General features: G+C 42.3%; 1 protein-coding gene across 1 annotated transcript; it reads left to right on the plus strand.

Moving 5' to 3' along the window:
* Positions 1–37: 37 nt before the first annotated feature.
* PCK1 (phosphoenolpyruvate carboxykinase 1) lies at positions 38–7,886 on the plus strand. Its single transcript, XM_014520168.2, has 10 exons — positions 38–191; positions 422–698; positions 2,123–2,304; positions 2,979–3,182; positions 3,353–3,540; positions 4,390–4,552; positions 4,739–4,963; positions 5,056–5,187; positions 5,857–5,952; positions 6,736–7,886. The coding sequence occupies exons 2-10, from the start codon at positions 439–441 to the stop codon at positions 7,188–7,190; spliced, it is 1,905 nt and encodes a 634-aa protein (XP_014375654.1). The 5' UTR covers positions 38–191; positions 422–438; the 3' UTR covers positions 7,191–7,886.
* The last annotated feature ends 4,305 nt before the right edge of the window (positions 7,887–12,191 follow it).

Raw genomic sequence — 12,191 nt, forward strand, 5'->3', positions numbered from 1 at the left:
CCTCCCTCACCTCATCTAAGTGGGAAGGTCTCCAGCGCACAAGGGGTATTTAAGACAGCAGAATGACTCCTTGGAAAGAAAAGAGTACAAGAATACTCCAAAGTGAGCCCAGTACAAATAGTGGGAAGAGACAACAAAATCTTCTCCGAACTCAAATTCAAGAACTTTCAAGGGGCTCAAATTCAAGGAAAGTAAGTAGACCATCTATAAATGAAACATGCATTTTTTCACGGGTGTATATTTATCTGTAGGTGGTGAGATTCTCTCTCAGATCATAACCGTTGGCATGTAATCAAGTATAACATATGACAAAATTGAATATCCATGGAATATATTTTTTTCTTTTTACAGCTGCGTTGTGTTTTGGAAAGCACATTCATTTCCTTAGGAATTGTGTAACAATGTAACTGTTTGATCTTAGATTGCAACCTGTACGTCATGCCGATCAGCAAGAACTACCACAATCAACAAATAATGCCTCCTCAGCTGAAGACTCAGTTGAATATCACTTCAAAGGTCATCAAGGGGGATTTGGAAAGTCTGAATCAGGATGTGAGAGGCTTCATTGAAAGCAATGCCAAGCTTTGCCAGCCCGATAGCATCCATATCTGTGATGGCTCAGAGGGAGAGAACAAAAAAATCCTGGCCCTCATGGAAGAACAAGGCATGGTCAAGAAGTTGAGCAAGTATGAGAACTGGTAAGTGATAGACACATTCAAAATTCATTAGTGTTTGCTGTCCATGGACATTTGCATAAGTTAATGCGATTTAGCTTATTTACAATTTAAGCTAATTACAATTTTTCAACTGGGATATCCATACATTACCATCACTCTATTGGTTAGTTACAGAAATCACCCAGTCCTATGAACAGAGACAATATTACGTGACCATACCCAGGCACCAATATAAGAAAGGTGCAAGAATAACAGCTGCCAGGTCCCTGCCACCTGTCTAGCTTCTGCCACCCGGGACGCAAAAGCTCCACGTTACATCTCTGTTGCGTGACTCCTGGCAGCAGTCATTAGCAGTGTGTAACAAACAGAGAGTAAACACAGATTTTGAAGAATGCCACTGTTCTAGTCAAAAGAGTTTATTTAAATACTATTTTGATGGCATTCAAAATGCCCTGTAGTTGTTCAAATATTATTCATAAAAAACACATTATTCACATCATGCTGATGAGTTTGACTGGAACTTATTTGGCAAATATTTTGCTCAACTATTCCACTGCCTCTTCCCAAATAACTCACATGAAATGAGAATGTTAACAACAATTAAGCATTTGGGAATGACTTATAGATCAAGATTTATTCACTGAAGAAATCTGCAAAGAATTTTGAATAACTAAGAACACAAGAATTTTGCAATCTGTTTGCAGGGTATTTGTGGGGGAAAAGGGCAAAATTCAACAGATAAATTATTCACCGTTAATTATATGCCAAGCACTGCAGCGATGATGATTATGACAGTCTGACTAGAACACTTTTGCACTAATTGAAGATTTCCCTGCACAGTTGAAAACAGAGAACAATGCGCTCAACTATAAATAGTTTAAACAAAATAACTCTCTATTGAGCCATGATAATGCTTAGTAGTGCAGCATCTCCACTCCGAGGTGCTTTGTTGAAGTAGGGGGCTAGATCTGAATCCCCCATTTGCTCTAGTACTGCGAGCACCTACACTGGTATTAAAAGTGTTTTCAGGATCTCCTTTTTCTACAGGCATCATTGCGCTGTTTCCTACGTAAAAGTGGTGTAATCTTGGTTTATGTTGATGTAATACATGAGAACAGGGTCAAATCTTTTAACCCGCCCCTGCAAGCTTCTAACCCCCTTTTACAGATGGTAAAATTGAGGTAAAGGGAAGGTTATACATGCAACTACAATTTATGAAGTCCAGTGAGGTACCAGTCCATTCCACAATGTTTTACAGTTTTATCCACAACCAATCCTTTATCCACATAATCTGTGGTTGCCTTGAAGCTATTGACTCTGTCACCTTTGTTTTACTCCTAAAAACACTATAGCTTGCTGTACCTGAAATGCGCCCTGAAAGGATTAAGCACGTACTTATGACTTTTAATAACTGAAGCAGTTTCCTAATCTCTGTTAAAATATAGTTGGTTGGCTCTCACTGACCCAAGGGACGTGGCAAGAATTGAAAGCAGGACTGTCATCATCACTCAGGAGCAGAGAGATACAGTCCCAATCCCCAAGACTGGAATTAGCAAGCTGGGCCGCTGGATGTCAGAAGAAGATTTTGAGAAAGCCTTCAGCGTCAGATTTCCAGCGTGCATGAACGGTGGGTTCAAAAAGAAAAATGATATACGTTTTTTATAATACCACAGGCACCAGCAGTAATAATATCATAACACAAATATACACATGGCTCCAATGTGCACGCTGGAGCATCACAGGGGAGGCCACTATCTCATTGCACCAGGACCCAACATCCAGTCTTGAAGCTCAGCACACATGCACATACGCGCGCACACACACGTGCGTACACTCACACACACACACACACACACACACACACTTATCAGCGCCTCCCAGGTAAACTATTCCTTTGGCTTGCTTTATAGAATGGCAAAATGAAGCTTGGATTAATGGGTGACTTAAAATTGAGGAAAGAGCCCAGGAGTCCTGACTCTGAAGGTCAAATCCTGTTCAGCAGAGAGCCGTGTATTTACACCAGCATGAAATTTGGTCCCTAGTCCCCTGCTCCAATAGCCACTGCTACCTACATAGCAGAGAAAACTGCTATCGGTCAAAGACAAACCTTTTGCTATACATGCTGACAAATGGAAAGGATCTGATGTTATTTTTAGATATCATCAGAAACCAGATGTTTTTTAAAGAAGTGAGGAAATGTGGGGAACAGGAGGCTTTATAATGAGGATTGCTCCAATAGTGCGTGGTTTCCTCCCCATCCCTGTCCTGTCTCACTCACTTGGCACTGTTCCTGTTTCACAGGCCGTACCATGTATGTCATCCCCTTCAGCATGGGACCTATTGGGTCTCCTCTGTCCAAGATTGGGATTCAGCTGACAGATTCACCATATGTCGTGGCCAGCATGAGGATAATGACCCGAATGGGAACGGCTGTCTTGGAAGCCCTAGGCAACGGGGAGTTTGTAAAGTGCCTTCATTCAGTTGGGTGCCCTCTTCCACTAAAAGGTTAGTAATAATAGCCACCATTAACTTTGGCTAATATTCAGGCAGACCTGTCAGAGGCGGCGAATTATCCCATAGCTGCCCACTGCAACTACTAGCGACCACTGGATGCAGGGCTGCCTGCTCCCCTGTGGCAATTGCTGTGTTCATGACTAGCACATTGTGTTTTGCAGAACCACTGGTGAACAACTGGCCTTGCAACCCAGATTTGACTCTGATTGCTCACATCCCTGATCGCAGAGAGATCATTTCCTTTGGCAGTGGTTACGGAGGAAACTCTTTACTGGGGAAAAAGTGCTTTGCTCTCCGAATTGCCAGCAGAATTGCCAAGGAAGAAGGCTGGCTGGCAGAGCACATGCTGGTAAGACCCATTAAATCATAAGTCCATTTCAAAACGCAATTAAACTACAGAACAGCTCAACATGAGCTCCCCATGGCCTGATATTATAGGGCTCTGAGATGCACAAATCACATAACATGTTTATCTAGAAACAGAGACCTGCTAATAAGTGAGCATTTTAAAGAGGCATCTTCAAAAATAGAGAACCAAGCAAGTTTTTTACCTAATTATTCTGAAAGTTGCTCCATACCTTCATGCCTGGGCAGGGGTCCAACAACTTCGAGCAGGGATCCATGGAAGTCAATATGCATGGCACAGTTTGCAGGACTGGTACTACAGGTTGGAAAATTGTCTTTTAAATAATAAAGCAGACCTGCACAAACACCTGCATTTTTGTAATGACTTGCAGTTGGCTGTTACATTTATAAGCAATCCTCTGTTCTCTGTCCACTTGAAACATTTGCATTTGACTGACATAAAATGCTCCTGGAAAGTGAATTTCCAAGTTGCGTGATAGGATACTCATGGCAATAAATACACGCGTACAAGTTTTCCTGCCACAAATAGCACATGGCTTGTCTGATCAATCACAGCTGAGAAACTCAGCTCCAAGTCTGAATATTTTTAATCTGCAAATGTTTGAATTATAATATGCATTTGAAAAAATAAGGGATCCTCTCAGAGAGGAACTACTTGTCACATAAAATACAATTTGTGAATTAAGAAGATTGGCTCTATCATTACATCCTTTTTCTAGGGAAAAAAGCATGCTTGATTAAATGCTTGTCTTTACCATTTGCATTCTTTAAACTTGCAAAAATGCAGGGGGGAAAATAGACATATTTGTCAGGTGTGTTTGTGTTTCACCAGATTGTTGGTGTTACAAATCCAGAGGGTGACAAGAAGTATTTTGCAGCAGCGTTCCCTAGTGCATGTGGGAAAACTAACTTGGCTATGATGAACCCAACTCTGCCAGGGTGGAAAATTGAGTGCGTTGGGGATGATATTGCCTGGATGAAATTTGATGAGCGAGGTAATCTTTTCTGGAATTTACAGTTGAATTGTTGCAGGGACTAATCCTGCTTGCATTGAAGTCAGCACCTGCATTTCCTATGATTTATCGACAAGATCTGGAACCAAGTCTGGGGGGAGGATGGGGAAGAGAGCTCCACTGGTGAACTGGGTTTTGTGTCCATACTCACTGTCCTTTAAATTCCAGGTAATTTAAGGGCAATCAATCCAGAAAACGGCTTTTTTGGAGTCGCTCCCGGAACATCAGTAAAAACAAACCCCAATGCTATGAAGACCATTTACAAGAACACCATCTTTACCAATGTAGCAGAAACCAGTGACGGAGGCATATACTGGGAAGGCATTGATGAGCAGCTCGCACCTGGAGTGAAGCTGACATCATGGAGAAACAAGGAGTGGCTCCCAGAGAATGGTAACGTGGCATGCCCTTTGCATTTTCACCTTTGCATTGTCACCTCCTTTCAAGTGAATTCTGCAATCACAAAATATTTCTCATTTCTACAGGGGAAACCTGTGCTCATCCCAATTCTCGATTCTGCACTCCAGCCAGCCAGTGCCCAATCATCGACTCGGCATGGGAGTCCCCTGAAGGAGTGCCGATTGAGGGGATAATATTTGGAGGTCGTAGACCTACCGGTAAGAGCTGCACTCATTTATATGAAAGCTACAGTCCTGATCACTTTATGGATGTAATAGTGCTGGCAGAAACTGGGTATAAACATGGCTTTTATTACCACACTTTCCCTGGTTATTGAGGGCAGAGGAATAACTAGATTAGCCTTTAACCACCACATTTTCAGACATGGCCACTGAAGTGTCAGTGTTCAACTCAGAACACAACACGCCACCAGACTCTCCCTATGCCTGAAGAAGGGTGTTTGTGCCAGAAAGCTTGCAAAGAACTGTTTAGCTGGTCTAATAAAAGATATCACATCTGCCCAAAGAGCCTTGGCTGTCAGTGTTACCTTAACACAGATAGCAACATAATACAGATGACCTTAACCACAAGGCCATCCTTCTTCTTAATGCAATCAGTTGGGAACTGTAGAACTCCAAAAAACAGGTGCATGGTGTTGTAAATCAGCCGCCTAAAGATAAAGGTACTCCAAATCAGAGGCCACTTCTGAAAATGTTGGCCTAAGTTCTTTTTTAGTAAAAGAGGGAGGGAATGAATTGAATAAAAAGGTAGAGAAAGAGGAACTGAAGTATATGGCTCAGTGCCCACTGCGGTAACTCAGGTAGCAAAATCTGCTATTGCAAACCCTTCTCGCCCTTTAATTACAGAAGCTATTTTGCTCTCTACAGGTGTGCCTCTGGTATACGAGGCCCTTAACTGGCAGCATGGAGTATTTATAGGCGCAACGATGAGATCTGAAGCAACAGCAGCTGCTGAACACAAAGGTAAATCAAGATCTAATTTGCTTTCCCATATCAAAAGTAGTCCCTGACTGTTGTTCACTACAAAATGAGCATATGCTAAAGTCTGGTTCTTGGGACATCATTTTGTAAACTGAGCATTTTTCACAATACAAAATATTATTCTTGGTGTTAAAAAAAAAATCCCAAACTAAGATGCAGCAAATTAACCACATGTGGGTCGTGCGCAGTAAAAAAGCTGCGTGGCCCATTAGGTGCTGAAGTCTGAGCCGAAAGCTTTGATATTACAGCTCATGCCTGACCTCGGACTAGACACTGAAACATTTGGGTTTGCCACAGAGCCCGTGGCAATGCAGGCTGGTTGTGAGAGCCTTCGGGCTCTGGTTTCGGAGCTGCTTTCGCTAAAGTCGTGGGAGCGCAGCATTTCTAAAATGTAAGCTCACACGTTGTGCTGCAGCTTCTCCCCGTGGTAAAAGCCTCCCCACCTTCCCAGAGCCCTTTGGCCCAGATCCTCAGGAGATATTTAGGTGCCTAAATCCCTTTGTGCATCCAGGAAGAGCACACACCAACTGCTGACACTTCCTTAGCCTGACAAAGGGTTTTTGAACCCGAAAGCTTCCTTAATAACTATTCTCCAACCATTTGGGTTGGTCTAATAAAAGATATCAAATTCACCCAAGGAACCTTGTCTACCTTTGTGCATCTGAGGCTTTTTGCCTACAGGTGAAAGTGCTACCCGAGGGCTAGCGATTCTATCACTGGCTCTGTGACACTACTCTTATATTTCCTTGTACATCCTCTAAACAGGTAAAATCCTCATGCATGACCCCTTTGCCATGAGACCTTTCTTTGGCTACAACTTTGGTAAGTATCTGGCCCACTGGCTCAGCATGGCACACCGCCCAGCTGCTAAGCTGCCGAAGATCTTCCATGTTAACTGGTTCCGGAAAGACAAGGAAGGGCAATTCCTGTGGCCTGGCTATGGGGAGAATGCCCGTGTGCTAGAGTGGATGTTCAACCGAATCCAAGGAAGAGACTGCGCCAAACTAACTCCCATAGGCTACATCCCTGCTGAAGGCGCCTTGAACCTAAAGGGGTTAGAAAACGTCAGCACAGCCGAACTGTTCGAGATCTCCAAAGAGTTCTGGGAAAAAGAAGTGGGAGAAATCAAGAAATATTTTGAAGAGCAAGTGAATGCTGACCTCCCCTACGAAATAGAAAGAGAAGTTCTTGCACTGGAGCAGAGGTTAAAACAGCTGTAACTCACTGAGATATATTTGATCAATCCACACCAAAGGATGATGACAAACAATTTGCTGAATCATTAATGATAGCAAAACAATGCATGAATAGGGAGGATATTCAGTGGAAAAATAGGAATTAAATCTCATTCTGAAATGGAGAATCTGGGTAGTTTACCTAGAATAAAGGGCCACTCCAGAAGGAACTCCAGGCCCAGGGATTAACAATGACATACGCGAAATAATTCACATTATTTACCACAGTTGCACATGCATTCCCCCCAAAATGATATAATGTACATGCAAATGACTTTTAAGACATCTGAATGATTATCTGCATCCACAGTTATATAATTCTGCATACAGATATGATCCCAGTATATGCAAATATTTTGCAGACATTTTTGCACACTCGGTTCTACAAACACAGACCTCAATGTTTTAAAGAAGAACGTATGTTTACATCTTACCAATGTTGGTTGCAGTAAAGAAAGGAAGTCATAAGGTGTATATTTTACTATCTAAATATATTTCATGGCTTTAAAATTGCTTGAGAAAAAAGAGATTCTTTCCTAAATTTACTAGTGTGAAAGATTGCTTTGTATTATGAATGTATATTTAAAGTATTTTTGTTTTGTATGTCTCGTGGTCCTGCAGTCTCCAGAAGTTTTGCACAGACTGTTCTTGAAACTACTGAAATAAATATTTGTCAAAATATTCTTTCATTTCCAGTATCCATGCTGGCCAGAAAACTGCATGCATATGAACCGGGCCTCCAATGAATATGCCTTCACAGGCTGAACGAGACACTGAGTCACACAAATATCCCATATCATCAAAATAGATTCAGTGTCACAGACATTTTCAACTCTTCTCATTTAACATGGGAATCACTATACTGAATGAAGCTGGTGGCCCGTTTAGTCCAGCATCCAGTCTGTAAAACTGGTCGTTACCAGCTGCTTCATTAGAAATTGCAACTAGGTTGCAATAAGCAGTTATGGAATATTCTCTCCCAGGGAAAGTTTGTTCCTAATCCTCATATATTAGGGAGGGGCTCATTTGAGGAACTATAAGCATTTATCTTTATTCCACAGCACATGGGTTTTCACTGGAGGTGTTGAACACCAGGGGCAAGGGTTGAATTAAAAGACCTGAAGCACTGAAACTCAATGAAAGGGGCAAGAAGTAGGAAAGAGCACGCATTTTTTTGCTCTCTTGCTTCCAGTGTTATACTCTCTCAAGTTTTCTCCTTCTCCAAAGTACCCCCTTGCTTGCCCACCACACTCTGAAGTACCCTGTTTTTTTTCCACTTTGAATACCTGGTCACTCAGCGCATTCTGCGAATATTTGCTGAACAAAACAAAATGATTTATATCATGCAATTAAATACTTTGGAGATTCTGCGTCCTGGCAAAACAAATAGAATTGGAGGCCATGCAACAGAAGACCTTCAAAACTTGCTAGGAGAGGTCACACATCTTGGGGAGCCTTTAATGATTCCTTAACAGGACCAAATTGAGAACTTGCATTTCTAAAGTGAATGAAAAGGCTGAAATGAATTCTGATGACAAAGAGTGAAGCAAAACAACCTATATTAGACAACAGGGAGCTGAGCAGAAGACAATGGGGAATTGTGCAGATTGGGAAGAGGTGAATATAAACCAACTTCTTTGCTGCTTAAAAGCTGCCTGGCAAGGATAGGGCCCAACTCAACTTTGCACTACGGTGTTCTTCAGCCCATCTATCCATGCACACACTTGAAATAAAAAGTCAAAATGGCATACTGTAAATAAGTCAGCAGGGGAAGCACAAAACGAGCCAGGAGAAATGCAGACACCAGAAATTCCTTGGGGCCCTGAAAGACCCAGGAGGCTATCAGGACACTTTGAAACTAGAATGAGGTGCCTCTGGACTCCACCGTGGGGTTCATCACTTGAGGGTCCCATGCAAAGGGTTTGTTTGCTACTCATTTTTCCCTAGACATCCATTCTAAAAATATAACTAACGCAACGGGGGTTTCTGACCAGCTCAGGACCTCTGCAAATGTCTGGCTTCCAGTGACCAAATGCCACTCCTGCTACGACCTGAAGAGTGAGGCCACACACCAAAGGCATTCTGAAAAATTGCCCATGATGCCTACCTAGCTTGGCGCAATACTGGAGAAGCATCAATGTGCATTTGGAACCCAACACAGAATCGGACGCATATCACAAGATGCTAAAGGAGAAAAACAACACCTCACACTGGACAGATTCATGCCAAGGCCCAACAGGACTAAAGGGAAGGACAAGTCTGGAGCAGGGCGTTTTCCAAGTGACACTCTAGTTTGGTTATGCTCCAAAAGATGACACCAACCACCAGTGCTGGCTAGCTATCAAAAACACTAAGCCAATACAAGTACAAGGTCAACTGTCCCACATACTAAAGTGACTTCTAGATATCACCAGACCAAGTCCTGAATTCCTTACTTTGGCAAAATCCTTGCTTTCTTCAATGGGAGCATCACTGGAGCAAGATTTTCTGGGTTTGGCCCATTCCTGTTGGATAGCGATGAATCTCTCATCCTCCATTCCTTGAAGTCAAAGCCAGGGTTCTCCAATAAAACCACTCTGTTGATATTATGGAGCATCAGGCACCGAAAAGATGACATTCCAGTCCAGTTTAACAGTAGTGTTTAGATCGCTTGTGGTCCCCTCCTTTCCCTGCCCTCACCCAAACACAAGTTTTTAAACATTGCTGTGAGGCTGACAGGCATGCAAGATATTTAAGCATAAAGAGATTAGAGAAAATGGGGAAAATATACTGTGCACAAAGAAAATAACTTTGTACATGAATCATTCAGCAGCTCCTTTGTATGTAAATATACCAGAACCCATCAGCATCTATGGAGAGTGCAATTTGCATTTGGAATGATCAAAATGTTTAATATCAGCAGAGAAAATGTTTCAGAAGAGAGAAGGCGGTGGGCTGAAATTTAGAAACTTAGTCAGCCGTGCCAAATGATGAGCTCAACGTCTCGCCGTCCAACAAACATCGTGCTCCATAAAAGCAAAGTGAATTAGAACAAAATGTTTTTTAAATTGAAATTTGGAAGATTCCCATTGATTTTGAATAGAAACAGGGGGAAAACAGCAAGTGCAGTAAATCTCGACAAATTAGTAACGAGTGCTAAAACGCTGCCTGTTAAATGGGCTTTGAGGGAGTGAAGTGCTGGAGAGGCTCGCATGTGAAGTGTCCAGAACCACCACCGTTGAGATGTGGAAGTGAGTTTCCTCTTCTGGACAATCAGAAGGCAAGCATTTTGTTAAACACCCAGGGAGCTATCAGGGACCATCATGAGATGTAATATGGAAGTCAATGGACTTCTTCCCCCTCACACTGGCTGAGCAGCAAGCCTTTCATATTTTAGAACATGAGTTTGACTTTAATTCATGCAAGTGCAGTGAAAGTGAACTACTTGGAGATAGGCAAAAGATGCTGTCCGAGGTCTAAATACCGGTATTACGATGGATGCAACAAGCAGCTACCAAGCTACTACATTCATCACCAGATTGGTCTGATCCTCCTGAAAGTCGAGGCATCTTGGAGGCTAGTATTTTGTTCATTTTAACAATTTCAGGACAATTTTTTCAGTCCTCGCTGCAGAGGGGCTTGATCTTGCAAAGCCTTTGTCAAACGACAGTCCCATTCATTATTAACTCAAATGTACACACCTGACTTCAACGGAGCTGGTGAGTAAACACTGCTTGAATGAATAGAGGGTAAACAAAGAAAACCAGACAACCCTCACACAAATCAATGCCCGCTCAGGGCAGAACTTTCACTATTTTCGTTCTAGGAAGAATCACAATCCTGTCACGCCTAAAGTACAATAAAGACATTTTTCGAAGAAGACAGCCACGTTAGAGAAATGGTATTTACAAACGCAAAAATCTTATGTTCCAAAATCTTGGCTACCATAGTAACATTATTTATTCCAACACTTGCTGCAGTATAGTCAATCTGCTTCCTACCTGAAAGATGGTTACCAAAACCAGAGAAATACCTGGCTGGGAGACTACTGAAACACCGCAAAATGGTGTAGTTTAGATTCCAAATTAACAATCATCATTGTAGATCACGAGCTACGATTCTGGCCCTGGATTAACCCCCCATACACACAGGGCACCGTTTTTAAATTCATGCTGGCAAACTTTAGTCAACAGCATTTCAAATGATATCCAGTCACTTGTGTGAATATGAATGCAAAACAGTTAGGTACAAAAAACTGTTATCGCTCGTCTTATGCAGAATCCAACAGCTGTCACAGACTTACTGCCACAAAACTTGGGAAATACATTAGCATTAATAGAGGAAGCCTCTCTTGGAATACTTAATTACCAAAATCCACATGCATTAATAGGTACAATTTAAGCCCCAAATGAACATCCCAAAGATAACCACTTTCCCAAGGCAGAATGATGTGGGGTTTTTGCAGTGAAAACTTGTGCAGAGGATGTCTGGGTTTTATTTTGTGCAGCTTTAAGAGCCGGTAAATCCTATTCTACAGAATTCAGTATCTGTTCTTACGTTGTCCTCATCATTACATAGCTGAGCACTTTCCAGGCGCACTCCTCCATTAGGTGGAGTGATTAGCATCTGTCTCATCAGCTCTCATGCTCCTTTCCTCCACACCACTTTTACTCCTGAGGACCCTTGTCTCTGAAGACGGCCCTTGTGGAATGCCCACCTGCTTCAATGCTCCCTCGCAGATTTACCAACCCGTAATATGGAGTTATTTCTGAGGCCAACTTTGAGGCCTGTCTGGTAAAACAAACCTTCAAAAATACTGCAGGTTTTCTTCTGAGCCACTGCTTACTTTGCAGTAACCTTTTTTTTTTTTTTTTTCTTTGAAAGCAACTCAATACCACCCCACGGGCTACACACCAAAAGAACGGTGTTGGGGGCAGTTACGCAGCTCTTCCCTATAGGTTATACCTGAAACCAGTTCTAGCAAACAACAACCCCGGCTCTATTTCC

Source organism: Alligator sinensis, unplaced genomic scaffold (assembly GCF_000455745.1).
Source record: "Alligator sinensis unplaced genomic scaffold, ASM45574v1 scaffold970_1, whole genome shotgun sequence".
Classification (NCBI taxonomy): Eukaryota; Metazoa; Chordata; order Crocodylia; family Alligatoridae; genus Alligator; species Alligator sinensis.

What these genes read in the sequence shown, in the direction of transcription:
- PCK1 (XM_014520168.2), top strand. Translation starts at nt 439, where the DNA reads ATGCCGATCAGCAAGAACTACCACAATCAACAAATAATGCCTCCTCAG. An exon ending in ATTTCCAGCGTGCATGAACG is followed by an intron (nt 2,305 to 2,978) that starts GTGGGTTCAAAA and finishes CCTGTTTCACAG; the next exon opens with GCCGTACCATGTATGTCATC. An exon ending in GTGCCCTCTTCCACTAAAAG is followed by an intron (nt 3,183 to 3,352) that starts GTTAGTAATAAT and finishes TGTGTTTTGCAG; the next exon opens with AACCACTGGTGAACAACTGG.